The sequence below is a fragment of the Falco rusticolus genome, chromosome 13 (assembly GCF_015220075.1).
Source record: "Falco rusticolus isolate bFalRus1 chromosome 13, bFalRus1.pri, whole genome shotgun sequence".
Taxonomy (NCBI): domain Eukaryota; kingdom Metazoa; phylum Chordata; class Aves; order Falconiformes; family Falconidae; genus Falco; species Falco rusticolus.
This window is the reverse complement of record NC_051199.1, coordinates 327,390-346,920: the sequence shown is the minus strand read 5'-3', so window position 1 is coordinate 346,920 and position 19,531 is coordinate 327,390. Positions and strand designations below refer to the sequence as shown.

General features: G+C 60.8%; 1 protein-coding gene and 1 long non-coding RNA gene across 5 annotated transcripts; one reads left to right on the top strand and one right to left on the bottom strand.

Annotated features, from left to right (window-relative positions):
* The first annotated feature begins 1,464 nt into the window (after nt 1-1,464).
* SLC44A2 (solute carrier family 44 member 2) lies at nt 1,465-17,830 on the top strand. Of its 4 annotated transcripts, none has more exons than XM_037407036.1 (22): nt 1,465-1,567; nt 4,967-5,015; nt 5,094-5,167; nt 5,415-5,499; nt 5,812-5,896; nt 6,004-6,126; nt 6,243-6,303; nt 6,562-6,685; nt 7,233-7,316; nt 7,670-7,782; nt 7,962-8,093; nt 8,417-8,516; nt 8,642-8,734; nt 8,989-9,073; nt 9,399-9,661; nt 9,734-9,828; nt 10,262-10,365; nt 10,717-10,790; nt 11,020-11,090; nt 11,290-11,378; nt 11,772-11,856; nt 14,715-17,830. In XM_037407036.1, exons 1-22 carry the CDS (start codon nt 1,522-1,524, stop codon nt 14,819-14,821), a joined length of 2,142 nt encoding a protein of 713 aa, XP_037262933.1. In that variant the 5' UTR covers nt 1,465-1,521; the 3' UTR covers nt 14,822-17,830. The 4 variants fall into 4 exon arrangements, with proteins under 4 accessions (XP_037262933.1, XP_037262931.1, XP_037262934.1 ...); XM_037407034.1 differs by lacking the exon at nt 14,715-17,830 and adding an exon at nt 12,337-12,696; XM_037407037.1 differs by lacking the exon at nt 1,465-1,567 and adding an exon at nt 2,678-3,053.
* LOC119156751 lies at nt 15,399-19,295 on the bottom strand. The gene is made up of 2 exons (XR_005107273.1): nt 18,696-19,295; nt 15,399-18,218 (listed from the first exon to the last, which is right to left on the bottom strand). It is a non-coding gene; the product is annotated as an uncharacterized LOC119156751 (long non-coding RNA).
* Nucleotides 19,296-19,531: the final 236 nt, after the last annotated feature.

Below are 19,531 nucleotides of genomic sequence, written 5' to 3'. Positions count from 1 at the left end.
CCCCCTCCCCTCAAACTGCTTGCTCCTCCCCAGGGTCACAGAGGTCACCCCCAGGCTCTGCCCTTGACCCCGGCTGACCTTTGGGGCCTGAGGGGACACTTGGGTGTCCCCCGCCACCTCGGGGGTCTTTGGGGGGGGGTGGGGGGGTCTCACCTTCCCTTTGAGGTCCAGGATGAAGAGGGCGGAGGCGGCCATGGCGGGCGCGGCAGCCACCGCGTCACCGTCACCGTCACCTGCGCCAGGTGAGCGGCTGCGCCCATGGGCGCGTGGGGCCTTAAAGGGCCATGCGGGGGGGGGCCCCTCCCCCACCCCTGGGCTTTTGGGGGGCCCCTCCCCCACCCCTGGGCTTTTGGGGGGGTGGGGTGGCACCCCACGCTGGGCACAGCCACCCCCAGCACGCATGGGTGGTGGTCTTCCAGGTGGGATCCCCCCCCCCAGGGGACCCCCAGATGGGCTTGGGGGAGGGGGGGGTGGGGGGTGGATCATGGGTGGCTGGGGAGGACCCCACGGCAGGCTGGGACCCCCCGCCCCACCCAGGGGGGTCCCTGCACCCTTGGGTGCCTGGGGGTCTCATCTTATCCTGGGGGGGTGGGGGGTGGTCCCTGCAGCCCCCCAGAACCCACACCTGATCCCCCACCCTGGGGGTTCCCTGCACCCCCAGACCCCCGATGTCCCCACCCTGGGGGTCCCTGCAGCCCCCCAGATCCCTCACCCCACCCTGGGGGTTCCCTGCACCCCCAGACCCCCGATGTCCCCACCCTGGGGGTCCCTGCAGCCCCCCGGATCCCCCATCCCACCCTGGGGGGGGCCCTGCACCCGCAGACCCCCCACACCCTGGGGTCCCCAGACACCAGACCCCCACCCTGGCAGTCACTGCACCCCCCAGACCCCCCACCCTGGGGGTCCCCACACCCCAGACCCCCACCCCGAGGGTCCCTACAGCCCCAGACCCCCACCCTGGCGGTCTCCACACCCTCAGACCCCTACCCGGGGGTCCCCGACCCCCCTCCATTCTCCTCTCCCCTCCCCTCCCCCCGCCCCTCCCCTCCCCCCCGGAGGTCCCCCCCGACCCCGCTCCCCTCTCCTCTCCCCTCCCCTCCCCCCCGGGGGGTCCCCGTCCCGTCCCCTCCCCCCGCCCCCCCCTCCCGTCCCCTCCCCGCCCCTCCCCTCCCCTCCCCTCCCCCCCCCCTCCCCCCCCCCTCCCCTCCCCTCCCGCCCCCCGGAGGTCCCCGACCCCCCTCCCCTCTCCCTGCCCCTCCCCCCCGGAGGTCCCCGACCCCCCTCCCCTCTCCCCGCCCCTTCCCCCCGGGGGTCCCCGCCCCCCGCCCCCTCCCCCCGCCCCCTCCCCCCGCGCTCCCCGCCCATCCCGGGGCGGAGCGGAGCGGGGCGGGGCGGGCCGGGGGGAGGGGGGGGGGCAGGGGCCGCCCCTCCCCCAGCCGCAGGCGCAGCGCCGGGGGGAGCCCGGGGGGGCCCAGGGGGGGCGGGAGGAGCCGCCGGAGCATCCCGGAGCCGCCGCCCGCCATGGAGGAGCCCGCCGCGGGCAGCAGGGACCCGGCCGGCGCTTACGGTACCGAGCGGACCCCCCACCCCCACCCCGGGGGGCTCCCCGAGCCCCCCCTGCCCTGCCCTGGGGGTCCCCCGGGGTGTGGGGGGCCCGGGGGGCGGTTCTGGGCGGAGGGGGGGCGGGGCTGGGGATCCCCGGGTTTGGGGACGCACAGGGCTTGGGACCCCCGGATTTGGGGACCCCCGGATTTGGGGGCCCCCAGGGCTTGGGACACCCCGGGTTTAAGGAACCCCAGGGCCTGCGACCCCCAGGTTTGAGGACCCCCAAGTCTGGGATACCCAGGGCTTGAGACCACCAGGTTTGAAGACAGCTGGGTTTGAGGATGCTCAGACTTTGGGGATCCCCCGAATTTGGGGACCCCCCCGGGGTTTGAGACCCCCGGGTTTGGGGACTTCCAGTTTTGCAGACCCCCAGGATTTTGGACACATACCCCCGTTTTTGGGGACCCCCTGGGTTTGGGGACACTTGGGGCTTCGGGACCCCAGTTTTGGGGACCCCCCAGGCGTGGGAGCCACAGGGCTTGGGGACCCCCAGGGGGCTTGGAGCCCCCCCCCCCCCAAGCAGATGCTGTGCCCTGCCGGGGGGTCCCAGCACCCCAATGCCTGCAGGGGCGGGGGCTTCCCTCATGCGGGGGGGGGGGGGCTGTGTTGGGGGGGGGGCTCGGGGTGACCCTCGGCTCCACATTGCTGCCAGTGCCAGACCCTCCGCAGGGCGTGCGGGGGGCTGCCAGTGCCCCCAAAGCTACGGGGGTGGGGGGGCTCCATCCCCACCGAGCTGGCTCAAGCGCCGCGCCCCCTTCCCGCTGTCACCCCTGGTGGTCCCCCCAATTTCTGGGGACAAGGAGGGGGGGCCGCGGCATCGCCACCGGTTTTCCCGACCGGGGGGGCCGCCCAGCACTCCCCAGCTCCCGCTTTTGTTCCCCGAGTGGCCTGACATCACCGGCAGCCTATAAGCACCGGTGCCGCCGCCGTGGTGCCGCCTGCCCGCGACCCCCGAGCGTGGCGGTGGCGGTGGCGGTGGGCAGCTATTCCTGACCGCCCGCCGCGCCGGCTCCCGGTTATTTATTTATCGCCTAAATATAACGCAGGGGTGGGGATGGGAGGCTCGGCGTCGCCGGCGCTATCGGCATCGCCACCCTCGCGCCCTTTGCCGGTTGAAACCGGTGGCTCACCGCTTGCCCGTGTGCCTCGCCAACCGCGGCGCTGGCTTTGCCAGGCCCAGAGAACCCTCCGGCACCCACCGTGCCAGCGCGGCGGCTGCCGGGCCCTGGGGTGGTTGGCGGGACGCCGCTGGCACGCAGGGGGTGGCGCGTTGGCGCACCGGAGGGTGGGTTTTCGGTGTGTTTAACCGGAGGGTGACGGTGGGTGACGGTGACGGCACACCCAGGGCGGCGCGTACGTACGGCTGTGCGGCTGCCGTAGGCCGGGGACGGAGGCGCGGGCGCTCACCGGCATGGGGGGCCAGGGGGAGAACTACTACGGCAAACACGGTAAGGGTTTGGCACCTGCTTGCCGTGGGCGACGGTGGGCCTGGGGTAGTGAGGTTGTGGGCTGGGGGCACCGGTGGTGGTTTGCCGTGGGGCGGGGGCGTATTGGTGGCTCGCCGTGGGGCAGGGGGACGTCGGTGGGTTGGGGGCACCGTTGGGTGCTTGCTGTGGGTGGGGGGCATGTCGGTGGGCTGGGGGCACCGGCGGCGGCTCACTGTGGGTCAGCGGCGCGGTGGTGTCTCGCCGTGGGGTGGGGGGACATCGGTGGGGCGGGGGCACCGTCGGTGTCTCGCCGTGGGTCGGGGGGACATCGGTGGGGCGGGGGCACCGTCGGTGTCTCGCCGTGGGTCGGGGGGACGTTGGTGGGGCGGGGGGCTGCCGCTCGCCGCGACACCGAGGAAGTTAAACTGCAGCGGATAAAGGAGAAAAAAACCAAACCCAAAATGGGTGAAAAAGGGGGGGAAACAGGCAAAGCAAAACCAAAAGTAGCCGCGTTTCCACCGCGGTCCCTTCCCCTGGACGGGGGGGCTGGGGGGCCGCCCTCGCCGTGCACTGGCATAACCAGCACAACGGCGTCACTGGCGCCAGTGGTTAATGCTCAACTGGGACAAACTGGTTCCCACCGCGGCTCGTCACCGGGGCGGCCGCGGCCCCGTCGCTGGTTTTGGGGGGGTCCCTGGGGTTGAATTGTTCCTTGTCACCCGTCGCCCCCCCAGCAGTGACACCCCCTCCCCCCATGCTGCTGTTTTGGGGTGGGGGGTCTTGGGAAGGGCTGGGGTGGGGGCTTGGCTGCTCCGGGGCCGTTGGGGTCAGTGGGGGTGGGGAGCACGCGCTGGGGCCCCCCAAAATAGCCTGGAGCAAAGGTGTCCCCGGCGTGGGGGTGCTGGGAGCCCCCCTAAGGCCCCCCCAAAACAGACTGTCCCTGCCATGGGGCTGCTGGGAGCCCCCCTAAAGGCCCCCCAAAACAGAAGTGTCCCCAGCACAGGGGCTGCTCTGAGCCCCCCCAAAAGGCCTCCCAAAACAGATGTATCTCTGCCATGGGAATCCTGGGAGCCCCCCAAGGCCCCCCCCAAAACAGATGTGTCCCTGCCATGGGACTGCTCTGAGCCCCCCCTAAGGGTACCCCAAAACAGACGTGTCCCTGTGTCCCTGGAAGCCCCCCCAAAACAGATGCATCCCTGCCCTGGGGCTCCTTGAAGCCCCCCTAAAGGCCCCCCAAAACAGACGTGTCCCCAGCACAGGGGCTGCTCTGAGCCCCCCCAAAAGACCCCCCGAAACAGACTGTCCTTGCCATGGGGCTGCTCTGAGCCCCCCCTAAGGGCACCCCAAAACAGATGTGTCCCTGGCACAGGGGCTGCTCTGAGCCCCCCCAAAACACCCCCCCAAAACAGACTGTCCCTGTCATGGGGCTGCTGGGAGCCCCCCAAAAGGCCCCCCAAAAGAGAGGTGTCCCCGGCTCCGGGCTGCTCCCACGGTGCTTCCCTGGCTGAATTCCCACCCTAAAAATACAGAGGGATGGTGGATCCTGGATCCTGGATCACCGTCCGCGCTGGGACAGAGCCAGGAGGGTCCCCCACCACGATGCCCACGCTGCCCCGCCACCCCTGGGGTCCCCCCCACCATCGCTGCTCCGGCCCCACGGCGCTTCCGCGGGATTTGGGGTGTCCTGGGGAATGTTTTTGGCGCGAGCCGCGTGGGAATGGCTTTTCCAAGGGAATAATTGTTTCCACGCCAGGGAAACGGAGGCAGGGACGGAGGGAAGTGGCCGCGGGAGGGTTTTTTCCTCCCGCTTCTATTCATCCTGCTTCCACCGCTGCTCTCCATGGGTCCGGTGGGGCGAGGAGGGGGAGGAAGCCCCTTCCTGCCATCCCGTCCACCCTCTGAATTATTTTTCCATTCCTCCTTCACCTCCGCAGGGACGCCGCAGAAGTACGACCCGACTTTCAAAGGTCCCATCTACGACAGGTAAGCGAAGCCGCGCCGGTTTCGGTGGTGCCGCGGTGCCTGGTGTCGTGCCGGCAACGCTCCTCTTCCCGCTGGCAGGGGCTGCACCGACATCATCTGCTGCGTCCTGCTGGTCATCGCCATCGTGGGCTATGTGGTGGTGGGCGTCGTGGGTATGTACCGCAGTGGGGGTCTGCGCTGGTTTTTGCTGCGGCGGGAAGTTTTTGGGAGTTGGGAATGCTCGGCTGGCGGCCGGCTCAGTGTCTGCGCCGGCGAAATCCTGCGGCAAGGGGCGTTGGGTCATCCAGATGGGGATGGAGGATCGCTGCGGGGGTCTCGCTAGCGGTGGGTAGGGGGCACTAAGGGAGCGAGGGCCGCTGGTGTAACCGCAGCCGCATTGTTCTGCCTCCCCCTGCCCAGCCTGGACCCACGGGGACCCCCGGAAGGTGATCTACCCGACCGACAGTCGCGGGCAGTTCTGCGGGCAGCAGGGAACCCCCAACGAGTACGTGTCCCGGCTCGTGGCTATTGTTCACCGGCGCCCCGGCATCGCCGGAGAGACCGGCACCTTGGGGTGCCGCGATGGGCAGCGCGCCCTGCCCATGCTGCGTGCTCTCCTCTGCCTGCGCGGCGCGGTGGAGACCCTGCCCACTCCCAGGAGGGCACAAACCCCCTGCAGCTCCTGGGGGTTGGGGGTACTTTGGGACCCTCCATGCCGCGGGTGTGGGTGCTTCCATCACCTCTCCTGGTGCAGGCTCTTCCCCAAACCGGGATCATTGTTATTATTTTTGGCCTGTTTTTGTGGTTTTTTTCCCAGGAAGAAACCTTTCCTCTTTTACTTCGACATTGTGAAGTGTGCCAGCCCGCTGGTGCTGCTGGAATTTCAGTGCCCGACCACGCAGGTACCGACCCCCACTCCTCGACGCTCTGCAGCTCCTTGGGAAAGCTCCGGTTCGTGGGGGCTCATGCCTTGACGCGCCACGTCCCCGTCACCTCTTCTCCCATCCAGATCTGCGTCAGCAAATGCCCAGACCGGTACCTGACGTACCTGAGTGCCTATGGCTCCCGCGCGGCCGGCGAGCTGGAGTACTACCGGCACTTCTGCGTCCCTGAGTTTAAAAACCTGCAGAAGGTGGGTGGCAGGGAGCGCGGCAGTGGCGTTTCTCCGTCAGCCCCGGCGATGCTGGCGTTCTCTGGTGCGGTAATTCCTGCCCAAAGCTCACATCCCCACTCGCTGTCCCCATCCAGGCTCCCGTGGAGGTACTGAAGGACAAGGAGTGCCCGGCCATGATTATCCCCAGCACGCCACGTACGTCTGGAGGGCTAACGAGCTGATTAATGAGCTGATTAATGAGCCTGCTGGCTTCTGGCAGGGTCAGGGGAAGCAGCCGCCTTGCAGGCTGCCCCTTGGTGGCATTTTTTGGGGGAGTCGGAGGCTCCTGTTTGGGGTTTCTGGGGATCCGGTGTCTGTTTGGGATGGTGGGGAGGGGGTTGTGATTGTTTTCCTGGGGTGGTTGGGCGAGCGTGGCTGGCGGTTTGCGATGCTGAGTTCCCCCTTCTTGCCCAGTGGCGCGGCGATGCTTCCCGGCCATCCGGGCCAAGAAGGGTGTCATCATGGTCGGCAACGAGACCACGTACGACGACGGCCATGGGCACCGGAGGAACGTCACCGAGCTGCTGGAAGGGGCCAAGTGAGTTCGCACGGTCACCAGTCACTTCGCTTTTGCTGGGGCAGTGCCGAGAGCGAGCGTGTGCGGCGATACCGGCAGCGTGGCAGGGATGCGGCCGCACCTGAGGGAGCCTCTTAATGAGCTTCTTCGTTACTGCTGCTTCACGCGGAAGAGGAGCAAAGGCTTTTATCTGTTGGCACTTCTGCACCACTTTCCTGGATGGATTTATGCCGTGGGAGAGCCTTGAAAGCCCTGGCACGGAGCCCCCGCCTTGGCAAGACGTGCTGTGCCGCAACCCCGTGTTTGAAATGGGAGCTGGAAGCAGGGACGGAGGGGAAGCAGCGGGGGCAGCTTGAAGGAATACAGGGCCAGGAAACCCGCCTTGGTCTTGTTGGATTTTCTTGTTTTCAGGGAATCCGGCCGAGGGCTGCGTGGCGGGGGAGGACAAGGGGCCATTGAGGCAGTGCCGAGTGCCGGCAGCGGGTGCAGGCAGAGCCGCGCTGGGGCTGATGCTCCTGCTCCTTTCCCCCTTGGCTTCTGCTTCATCCGTGTTTTATTTCTGTTGCAGAAAAGCAAACGTGGTCCTGGAAACCAGACAACTGGCCATGAAGATCTTCGAAGATTACACCGTTTCCTGGTACTGGATAATCATGTGCGTACGGGCCAAGCCATGCGTTACGGTCGTCCCGTCCCACCGTGCTGGGTGCCTGCAACAGACTTGGTGCCGCCCTCAGAATTGGGGCAAAACTTGTGAAATACCGTTTTCTTTCTTTTTTTTCCCCTGCCTTTGCATTGTTTCCGCTCAAACTAAAGGAGAGGCGGGTGTGTGTGTGTGTGTGTTTTGGAGCAACTCCTGCTCGCGCTCCGTCTCCTCCGCCTTCAGCGATTCCCAATTTTAAGGCTCCCATCATGAACAGCTTGAGGACGAGCTGACCGACGGAGGGAAGCGGTGGGGAGGGGGTGGCATCGCCCGTTTTTTGACGCGCTGCTGCCTTCCTCCCACAGAGGCCTCGTCATCGCCATGGTGGCCAGCTTCATCTTCATCGTCCTGCTCCGCTTCCTGGCTGGGATCATGGTCTGGGTGATGATCGTGATGGTCATCCTGGTGCTGGGCTACGGTGAGCGAGGGGTGGGGAGCTCCCTGCTGGCGCTCCCCCTTCTCCTTTCCCTGGCTGTAGTGGGCTTTGCACAAAGGTCTTGCGCCGCGTCCCCCCGCATCTTCAACCCCGGCGTCTGCCGCCATCTCGGTCTCCGCTTTTCAGTGCGGACGGAACAATTTTCCTGGTTTTCGCCGCAGGAATCTTCCACTGTTACATGGAATATGCCAAATTGAAAGGGGAAGCGGGTTCCGACATCTCCCTGAAGGACCTGGGATTTCAGACCGACCTACGCGTCTACCTCCACCTGCGGCAGACGTGGCTGGCGTTCAGTGAGTCGCCGTCCTCCTGGGGCCGCAGGAGGGGACAGGGTGGCTGCGCCCCAGCCCTGGGGGAAGGTGGGGCGCGGAGGTTCGGGGTCTTCTCAGTCTCCTCACAGCTCTACGCAAAGTGCTGGGATAAGGAGGGTGGATTTGTTCAATGTCGCCACCACTACGAGGTGGGATGACTGGCCACGGGGTGGGTGCTGCTCTTCCATGTGGGCCGCAGTGCTGGACGTCCCCTACCGCGATGGGTTGGCTTTTGGGAAGGCAAAGGTGGCCATCGAGCACCACCCGTGCCCTCGTGCTACCCAGGGCTCCCCTTCTCCTCCCAGTGATCATCCTGTGCATCGTGGAGGTGGTCATCATACTGCTGCTCGTCTTCCTCCGCAAGAGGATCCTCATCGCCATCGCGCTCATTAAGGAGGCCAGCAGGTCTGGGTGGCCCCTGTCCCCAAGCAGAGGTGGCCGTTGTCACCCGTCACGGCAGGAGGACTCGGGGTGGATGGGCTCCTGTTGCCACTGGGATTTTAACCAGGTTTTAACCATCTTCTCGGCAGGGCTGTCGGCCACATCATGATGTCGCTGCTCTTCCCGCTGTGCACCTTCTTCCTGCTGTGCCTCTGCATCGCCTACTGGGCCAGCACTGCCGTGTATCCTTTCTTCTTCCTCTTCCCGGCACCTCTGCTCCCCAGGAAGGAAGCTGCTCGGAAATCAAAGGTCTTCCAGGGCGCCGAACATCTCACGGGATTAGTAACGTGCCCGGGTGCAAAGCTGCCAGCTCAAGCCTCGAAGTTTAAACTTAAAACCTAAAGGAGCGATGGCAGGAGGGTGGCGACAGTGGATCCGAGCGAGGGCTCGGGTCTGGCCTTTGCAGAACCGCATCTCCTTAACCCTTGCGCTGCAGCTTCCTCTCCACCTCCAACGAGGCGATCTACAAGGTGTTCAACGAGACCGCGTGCCAGTTTTCCGGCCAGACCTGCAAACCGGAGGTGAGGACGTTGGGGAAACACGTCTGAACACTGGGCTTAATCCGTCACATTTATTACAGGAAAAATATTTGGGTGGCTCTTTGAGCCTGACAGCAATTTGAGCGTAATTCCGCCTTTCTGAGCTCGTTTACATCACAGAGTTATTTTCCTTCAAGCCGTTGGGTGCGCAAAGCTGATTTTTTGGTCCGAGTGAATGCTACCAAAAGAATTAAGCAGGATAATGTCTTCTGCAAGTTGGGATTGCTTTGGGTTGACCGAAAGGTGCTGTCAGCCTGCCCAGCGGCACAACTCTGGTCACCAGCTGAGCATCTGCTGTCCTTTCTAGACCTTCAACGTGAGCAACGTCACCAAGCTGTGCCCCGACGCCCAGTGCCTCTTCGCATTCTACGGGGGAGAGACAGCGTACCACAAGTACCTCATCATCCTGCAGTTCTTCAACGTCTTCATGTTCTTCTGGCTCGCCAACTTCGTGATCGCGCTGGGCCAGGTGACGCTGGCAGGGGCCTTCGCGTCGTACTACTGGGCCTTCAAGAAACCCGACGACATGCCCGCCTTCCCCCTCTTCTCAGCCTTCGGCCGTGCGCTCCGGTACGTCCCTCCCGAGGGCAACTCGTGAACTTCTCGAGGTTGTCCCCTTCTAATGGCAGCCATCGTCCCCAGGTACCACACCGGCTCGCTGGCCTTCGGCTCTCTGATCCTCGCCATCATCCAAGTCATCAGGGTCATCCTGGAGTATCTGGACCACAGGTTAAAAGGTACCAAAGTGGGAAACGAGTAGACCAACAAAGTTGGCTGCTTCTGCGTTCCTCAGTGCCAGAGCTCATGGCTAACGTCCAGGGGAATCGTTTCAGTATTTCAGTAGAGAATCAGGATTTTCCTTTAGGATCCCATAGTCGAGCTCTTTCTCTGAGAGGTGTTGCGGGGTAGGAGCCGGGGGATGCGCCGTCAGGCCAGCCAGGCCTGGGTGTCCGTCCAGGTGCCCAGGATGCCGGTGTCTGGCCGTACGACCCTGTCGATTGTGAAACGTAACCAGCAAGCGGCAGCATGCGGAGGGCCAGGGAGGCATGGAGAGAGGGGGCAGGATGCGATGGGGCAGTGGGACATCTCGTCGGGGACCCTGACGTTGCTTCTGTAAGGAAAGGCGTCCCTGGCTTTGGCTGCTCACTCTCTCCCTTGGCGCTCCTCCAGCTGCAGATAATAAGTTCGCCAAGTTCCTCCTGAGCTGCCTGAAGTGCTGCTTCTGGTGCCTGGAAAAATTCATCAAATTCCTCAACAGAAACGCATACATCATGGTAAGAGTCTCCCAACTGTCACGTCCAAAGGGCTACGGTGGGGGCGGTTTGGGTGGCTGTTGAGAGCCGCGGCTCCCAGCGGCACGGGTGGACAAAGCTTTGGAGCCTTTCCCAGCTGTGTTGCTCTGGCTTTGGGAGGCACCTTCCTGGAGACACCACGCAGGGTTGGGGGGCTGCAGCTCTCGATGCCCATGCTGCCTGACCTGCCAGGGGAGGTAGAAGCGCTCGGCAGGGTGGGATTTATCAAGTTTTGCTTGAAGATGGGATTAATCACACCCTCTTCTTAGCAGTGAGCTCAGCGCAGCTCCATTTCTCTCTTCCCCCACCCCGTTTTTCTGGGACCCCCTCTAGATCGCCGTCTACGGCACCAACTTCTGCACCTCTGCCAGGAACGCGTTCTCCCTGCTGATGAGGAACATCATTAGGTGAGGTCCTGGTGGGCGCCAGGGCTCCACTCTCCACCGCAGACTCAGTTATTTCCAAGCCCCTTCTGGCTGCCAAAGATCAGCCCAGATCTGCCTGCCTTGTTCCCAGGCTTTCATGGTGCTTTGTGCCACCTTCACAACACGCGGGCACGTCAGCCGCTTCCCCCCGCGCTTCCTTCTGAGCTGGGGGGGGAAAGGATGCGGACGCTCGTCTCTGTCTTGTTTGCAGGGTGGCCGTTCTAGATAAAGTCACGGATTTCCTCTTCTTCCTTGGTAAACTCCTCATCGTGGGAAGCGTCGGTAAGCGCTGGGGACAGGGAGTTTCTCCTCAGGGCTGCTCCAGGCCTTCATAGGTGGCTGCACCTTCCCAAAACCTCCGCACTCTTCACCCTCCCGCAAAACCGCTCCTTTCCATCCTGTTTCACATCCTCCCCGCACCCCTCTGCTGCCTGCCTTCTGCCAGGCACCCCACAGCCATTTCCATCGTTTGCTTTCCCAGGAATCCTTGCCTTCTTCTTCTTCACCCAGCGGATAAAGCTGGTCCAGGACACAGCGCCACCGCTGAATTACTACTGGGTCCCCATTCTGGTGAGCCGCTTTCTGGGCTTTGGGGGAGTGTGGAGGCAGCAGAGAGCGATCCTTAACACGAATGCCGTAAAAACGCCCCTTCGCCCGCTGCTTCTGAAGGACCTTCTTTGTTGGGGGTGTTTGGCCTTGTTGAAACAAGCCCTTTGTTCCGGCCAGCCGCGAAGAGGCGTCTCGCCCTTCCCATGCTGCCCACATTGGCCCCCGTCCACCATCGCCGCTGAGGCTTTTTGTCCGGAATCAGGCTTCTCTGAACAGTCCTGCCCTGTTCGCTTCTCCGCCTTTCCCTGGGGAATTTGGGATTCAGCAGGTTTCCTCCTCCCAGCCAAGGGAGCAGGGCTTTGCGCTCTTTGCCAATGCCAGGGTGCGGCATGACGACACCGTTTCTCTTTGCAGACGGTGATTGTGGGCTCCTACCTCATTGCCCACGGGTTCTTCAGCGTGTACGGCATGTGCGTGGACACCCTCTTCCTCTGCTTCTGTAAGTATCTGCCTCAGAGGGTCCGTCCCCTGCTGGGTGGCCATTTGGGGCAGGGAGTGAAACCTCCCCCCCGTTGGGGCCGAACCCCAGAGTTGTGCAGATTTGGGGTTTCCTCCAAATTCCCGTGGCCTCTCTGCGGGGTTTTCTCCCACTTTTTTGCTTTGCCAAACTCCCTCCTGCGTTCTCACCAGCATCTGCTTTTGCAACAGAAACCCACAGCCGTTCCTTGGGTCTCCTGTGGTTTCTCTTGGTCTTTCTGTTTTGGTGCTTTGGTCTTGGTGGAACCTAACTGCAACTAACTTCTGTTTTCCTTTTTGTTTTTTTTTTTTCTTCTTCTTCTTTCTCCTTTCTTCCTTCCCCTCAACTCACCTCTTCATCTCTCTCCTCACATGTTCTCCACCCTTCATCTCCACCCTGCCTCCTCCCGGCTTTTCTGCTCTTTCTCACTCTTCCCCATCTTCTTCCCGGGGTTGCGGAAAGGTGAAGATCTGGAGAGGAACGATGGATCCCCCGAGAGGCCTTACTACATGTCCCCCGAGCTGAGTGAGATCCTGCTGAAGGGCAACCTAGAGCCTTCCAAAAGCGCCGATAGCCAAGGCTAGGGGCTGGCCCCGGGAGGAAGGCTGCGTGCCTGGAGGAGGGGCCGCGGGACGCTCTCGGCCCCCCCAACCCAAGCAGCGTTCTCCTAACCCCCCTGGGTGGCAACCATGGTGCAGATCCTTCCCCTGGATGCCCTCTGCAGCCTGGAGGGCGGAGGGGGTGCCGGTTCCTCAGTGCCCCATGCTGTATCAAACCTACCTTCCTGCCCAACAATGAATATTCCTGTATGGAGAGAACGAACCCAGAGCGTCACCTAGAGTTAATCTGGGCTCCCACGTGTCCGGCAGCGCCTGGACGCGCCCGGGTGCCAATATAGGGTTGCGTTTCATGTTGAAGCGGAGATTTTTGTTCCTAATGGCCAGCTGTGAAAGGGATGGGAGAGCCGCGGCGCCGGCGGCAGGCACCCGGCGTTGTTTGCGGTTTGTGGGACGGGTCGAGTGGGTTCCACAGCTTGAGAACTGGTCTCTCTGTGCTTTCCTCTTTGTTCTGCCCCCAGCAGAGAGCAACAAGCCTCGCTCCTCACCCACTCTTTCTATGCAAAACAGGGTTGGCGCGCTTAAAAAAAAAAAAAACAGAGTTCTTGGTGAGAATGCAGATCCGTTGCTTTTAAGTCTGTTGCATCAGCAGGGTCCTCCTGGCAAAATGGAGCTTGCCCTTCCCGCAGCCGAAAGCTCCTGTTCCCACGTGCCGTCGGTTTAGGGAAGCTGAAAAGAGCCGTCGCCGCTCACAAGTCGTTAGAACTTTGACTGGCAGCATCCCTTGTTTTAAAACGGCGTCTCCGGCTGGTTGCGTGGAGGTTTAATCACTGCGGGGAGGTGGTGGCTCGTCCTGGGAGCTGCCTGGTGGGCTCTGCTCTCCCACCACCCCGCCAGGGTGGTTGAGTTGATGGTTTGGCTTCTGTCCGGTGGCGGCTTCCAGGGGGGGGAGGAGCTGCAGGGCTGTAACGACTTTCCACGCTTGCCAAGCGTCTGCAGCCCTGCAGGCTGGGGTGGCTGTGGGAAGGCGGAGGGAGCCCGCGTGGAGGGCGAGTCCCTGCGCCGGTGACTTCTAATTGCCGCGGGTTCGTTAAGGCGATGTCCGGAGGAGCGGTATGAGCGTCCCCGACGGGGCTACAGGGGAACGGTGCATTGAGCTGGCAGGTGTTACACTGGGGATGTGTTGCGGCATCTCTGCGGCTCGAGAAATCAGAGCAAAAAAACCCCAGGTTGATGGGGAGGCAGCTGGTGGGGGCTGCAGCCCCTAAAGGAACAGCAGCCAAGCCCTGGCTGGAGCCTGGCCTCATTTTCTCCTCTTGATAGTCCAGAAATGGTCACATTTTTTTTAAAAAAAAGCCATTCTGGCCACGTGCTGCCCGGGTAGCCGGATCTCCTGTTAGAAATCCTCACACGGCCAGAGTGCCCCGTCTCACGAGTCCTGCCCTCTTAGGACAAAGCCGTAGTGTTAACACTCGTGTTTTCATCGTGGAGAAGTACTGAAATCCCTCTCAAAATATCCCAGGGCGCTTTCACTCGACGCTGAGGCTGCTGCTTTGTGGGTTTGTTTGGTTTGGGGTTGGACAGTTGTTTGGTTTTCGTTGTTGTTTTTTTTTTTCTTTTTTGGTGGCTGTGACTTTCCTACCGCTTCTTGTTGGCGCAGCTGCTTGGCTTTGAGCAGCGAGAGGCCGCGCGGCGTGTTCGGCGCTGGGAATACACCTCGTGATTATGTATGCGTGGCGTGTTGACGAGGGCGTCGGGCACCCGGCAAGCAGCGCCAAGTGAATACCGAGCGAAATTGCTTTGCGCTCGCGTCATGAGCCGTTTTCGGCTGCACAAAGAGCAAGGAGAGCCACCGCTGCCCAGCTCCGGAGAGGGAGGGACGCGTGCTTCCAGCTGGCAGAGATCTCTTTCCCTACAGCACTGTTAGACTTTCCCGCTGCCACCCGGATAAAAAAGAAAACCAAACAACACAAAGCACCCAAACCTCTGCTTTCTTCTAAATAACAGCGTCCCGTTTCCAGAGGGTGGTGCTCCCCAGAAAGCGGGAGAGGTGCGGCCGCGGTGGCATTTAGCTGTGACATGGGGAGAAAATCCCGCCCGCGATGAGCCAACAGACCTTTATTGTTATCAAAGATAATTGTGAGACGAGCAGGACGGCTGCTCCTCTAGCATCTCTCTGCCTTGAGGCTCCTCACAGCACCTGCTGTGACTCCTGCCACACCAACCTGTGTGTCTGTCCCCCCGCCACTGCTGTGCGGGGCGGCGGGGGGTTTCTCTTTGCAGTGGAAGACCTGGAGCGTAACGATGGGTCGGCCGAAAAGCCTTATTTTATGTCGCCCAACCTGAAAAAGCTCCTGAAGAAGACGAACAAAGGTCAGCCGGACGCATAGAGCCTGCCCTCGTCCCTTCTGCGTCTCCTCTTCGTGTTCCCGCTCCGGGAGCGGAGCCGCAGGATCGCGCTGGGCGCTCAGCGTTTGTCCCACATGGAAATCTCGTTACTGAACCTTGAACCGCCGTCTCCTCGACCCCTGCCGCGGGAGGGGGCTTCGCTGGAGAGGGGAGCGAGTGCTTGTTAGTGATTCCACCCGAAATCGTCGGGGCTGCTAAAAGAAGACGGCTCTCATGTGGCCGCCTCCGCAGAATACATCACCGCTAATGTCCCATCGGTCCCCAGCCAGCTCAGGTACCGAGCTGGGGAGTTCCCGGCCGCATCCTGCCAGCGCAGGTGCTGATAAAAGCAGCACTGACACGGGGCAAAGCTCCGTCTTCCGGCGTGTTGATCGACACCAAACCACATTTAATTGGGTTTAGTAATTTTCTTTTTATACTGCTAAAAAAAAAGAGATGGTGCTACCTTCAGGTCGGCTGTGTTCGGCGGTCCCTTGGCACTCGGGAAAATCCAGGTGCTGTGGCGACGCGCCAGCGAGCCGAGGGGTCTGAGCAGCTCCTCAACTGTTTTTATTTGAAGCCCCCCCCCCCCTCCCTTCCCCCCAGTATTTACTTGCGGCTGTTGATTCCTACCCAGAGAGCTGAAACATGCTGAAATCACCTCGCTTCTCTTGCCACCCTTTGGAGACACCTGCTTTGGGGCTGGGCTTGTTTTAGACAATTAATTCTTTTAGGAACATGCCAATTAGTGTTGTTATAGCCACCTGCGGAGGGTTAACGAGCAGGACTTGGGTGTTAACGCAACCCCGGAACGGAGGGATGCTCTGTGCAGTTACACCATATTTCTAGGACTGACAGCTTCTACTGATTCCTCCCCCAAAATCCTGCAGTATATATTTAAAAAAAAAATAATTATATATATATAATAACTTACAGCAAAGCCTAACGGTCGAACAAAATGCTTTGCCTGTGTAATGGATTTAGGAAGACCCCACCTGCGGGCACGGCGAGGGAGTAATGTATATATATATATATTGGTTTGGGGTTTTTTAGGATAATATTTGGTAGTTTTAAGCAAACCAAATGACAAACAACAGGTTGCCTTACGTCCTTCAGATGCCATGGCGCAGCCCGGCCCGCTGTCTCCAAGGGGAAGGTCCAGACCTTCAGCAGCTGTGGTCGGAAGAAACAGAGGAGGCTTGCGAAAAGTAGATTAAAGGGGGTTAAATATCCCTAAAACACAAATAACTAAACTTAACCCCCAAATTTAACAACATTAAAACGCCTCCTCTGACACGCGCAGCTGCTCAAGCGTCCCTTGAGCGACAGGGGGCTTGCCTGGGTATAGTCCCCGCCACAAGTCATACTTTTTTGTGGTTTAATTTGTGTAAAAATAAACGCACCGAGGCTTTGGCGGGCACTTTACCAGCTCCCAGAGCACAGGGGGTGGTGGGGGCAGCGAGAGCAGGAGGCTTGTGGGGTCACATGTGCCTCCCCGCCTTAAAAAACGCACACCCTCCTTATCACAAGCGTCTGCTTAGCCGCATTTAATTTGCGCTGAAGGATATATTTTGCTTCTTTTATACGTATTTCTCGGTAACCTTTAGATCCCTGTAGTATTTTTGTAAGATACGAGGAATGTTTTCTATCCCAGTTACTAAATGGTTTGGGGGTTTTGTACGTTTTGCTTTTTACTGGTTGTTTCAGTTCTGTAGCAGTTATTTCGATCTCTTCCAGTACTGTTTTTATGACAGATTTTGAAATATCTACCTGGCAGCAGGCTGAGACGCTAACTGCCGCGGCTCAGGGCAGTGCAGCACCGCTGACCTCTCCCTGAGCCGACAGCAAGGCATAGCTCCGCGCTTGCTGGAATCGAAAACGCCATCCTTCCTCCAAAGCGCCTTTTTCCTCGCATCTCGACATAGCCGAGCCGATGCTGGAGGGTACAGCTAAAAAGAAAAGGCGAAGGTAAACATAGAGCTAAAAAGGTGAAGGTAAAAGTAATGCTGCAAAGGTGAAGGTCAAGCGAAAAACCAGGAAAGGTCAAGCTAAAAACCAGGAAAGGTCAAGCTAAAAAAACAGGAAAGGTCAAGCTAAAATGGAAAGGTAAAACTAAAAGGGTCAAGCTAAAAAGCAGAGAATCCTCTGGGTTTGGGGTAGTGTAAGCAGGAGTGATGACGGGAATATATTCAGTTTATACCCACACCGGCACCTGTGAGAAAATATTTTCCGCAGCCTGATGCTGGTCCTGAATGATTTGAATTATTTTTTTTCCTCCCCCCACCCCAACCCAGTGTAGCTTCTGAGGCGGTTTGTTTTATTTCCTGCTTGCAGTTCTGGTGTGGAGGGTAAGTTTGCTCCGGCTCCTTGACTTTAGCTTTTCTCTTTTTTTTGGTATCAAGAGGCTTTGGTTGTCCAAGATAGCAGAAAGCCATCAGTAGCTTGATTTATTTTGCATAAACAGCCGATATACAGCTGAGATTTTTAGGTCTGGAAATAGAAAATGTTGGAATGGGGAACAGATGTAGCAAAAGGCGCGTTCTTTGGGCCGCAAGGGCACCGCTGTGTTCTGTAAACTTGGTGTTTGAGGGGAATTGGGGATTCCTGCTTCCAATAAGCCGAAGCAGCAGCCGGCTTTCCAGGCGTGGCGCTGGCCGAGAGCCTCAGGAAGCAGAGGGGCAAATCTGCCAGGAAATAAGGATGGGGTTTTCTGGGGAAAAAATCGGAGCTGCTCCAGCAAGGGCAGTTCTCTGGTGGGATTTCGGTGTTGGAAAAGCTTCGCTCCATGACTCAGATTATTCCTTTCTGTGAGCATGGAGTGATCTGTGCACTTGAGAGCACGCCTCCCGTGTGAAGCTGCGCATTGAGGCATTAATTTGGCTTCAGGAATAACCGCGCTCTTCTCTGTGTCGAGATGTGACTTTTGTCCCTGTAAACTGTGTGTGCTCCGAATCCTTCCCTCGGTCAGGCCAGGGCAAGGAAAAAAAACTAAAAAAAAAAAAGCTAAAACCCACAGGGCTGATGTTCTGAAAAAAGAAAATCCATGTTTTAAAATGTATTTCTGAGGCATTAACTACTCCTACCCTGCACTGGGGCTCCCACGCAAGGACGTAGCTCCAGTGGGAGCATCCGCGCGCGTTCCTGATGTCGTGTGTGACGGTTCCCTCGATGTCAGCGTTGCAACCCTCAAATAAAAGTGCCTGTTCGGACCTTGCTTCCGCCGCACGCTTCCTTCCCACCTCCTGGGGCTCCGACCCCTGGGCTGACATCTCCACCGCCCTTCGGAGAGGGGTTGGGGGGCGGAGGGGACCCCCAAGGAGCTGCTGGTCCCACCACCCTCGTTAGTTCCTCTTCACGGGGGCTTCGGCTCGCGTTTTTCCACCCAGCGGTGCAGAACAGCTGGGAAAAAAGCAGATACATGACCGATTACAGCTGGTTTTCGCCCCAAAAGCGCACCTGAATGCTCCCGCTGCCTCTTTGCAGAGATCGGGGCTTCACCAGATTGGTGGGTTTTTTTTACTAATTACAAGGTTTTATCAAACAATCCTCGACCCACGGGAGGCGGCGATGCCCAGCTGAGGTTTAATTTTTATATTTTTGTTTTAAGGAGTGAGCATTCACTCGGATGCTGGCGCTTGTTTAAGTTCATACTCAAGTTGGAGAGAAGCAAAAGACCCCCGGGGGGTCGTTCCCCTTCCACCTGCCAGCGGGAGGAGGAACCTGCAGCCAAGGCCCAGGTTAATTAGCACGCGGCGCAGTGGTTAATCACCTCCTCATCCCTCCCTCCACCAAGACCATGGGGCCAGGAGAGGTGGCTGGTGGCACCGCTGCTGGGAGGGGACGGGCACCCATGGGTGGCCCCTGCTATAGACTCACCTGCCGTGGCGGTGGCCGGTGGGATGGTGGGCTCCTGGCCAAGGATCATGGTGGCCGGCGGGCTCTGCCCCTCCATGGCGGGCAGCCAGCCCCCAGCCCCCTCTGAGGGCTCAGGGTGTTGTGGGGGGCACCTGCTGCGGGGGGCACCCTGTCCTGTGCCCCTTTGTGCCCCATGTTCTCTGTGGGCCACTGGTCCCCTCAGGCCACTGGTCCCAGTCCCCTCAGGCCACTGGTTCCCACAGACTGGTCCTCTCAGGCCACCGGTCCCCTTAGGCCACTGGTCCCCTAAGGCCACTGGTCACCTCAGGCCGCTGGTCCCCTGATGTCTGTGATCCCCTCAGGCCACCAGTCCCCCTCAGGCCACTGGTCCTCCCCAACTGGTCCCCTCAGGCCACTGGTCCCCACAGACTGGTCCTCTCAGGCCACCGGTCCCTTTCAGGCCACTGGTCCCCTCAGGCCATCAGTCCCATTAGGCTACTGGTCCCCTCAGGCCACTGGTCCTCTCAGACTGCTCCCCTCAGGCCGCTGGTCCCCTCAGGCCATCAGTCCCATTAGGCTACTGGTCCCCTCAGGCCGCTGGTCCCCTCCCTCAGGCCACCAGACCCCTGAAGCCACCGGTCCCCTCAGCCCGCCCCCCCCATCCCTGCTCCCCCCCGGCCCCGCCCTCCCCTCCCTCCCCGCGCCGCTCCCCGCTCCCGCCGCAGGATGGCGCCCCTCCCTCCCGCGCCTGCGCCGCCCCTCCCTCCACGTCACCCCCTCCTCCCTCCCCCATTGGCCACCGCCCCCTCTCACGTGGCCACTCGCCCCGCCCCTTCCCCCCGCCCCCCCCCCGCGCC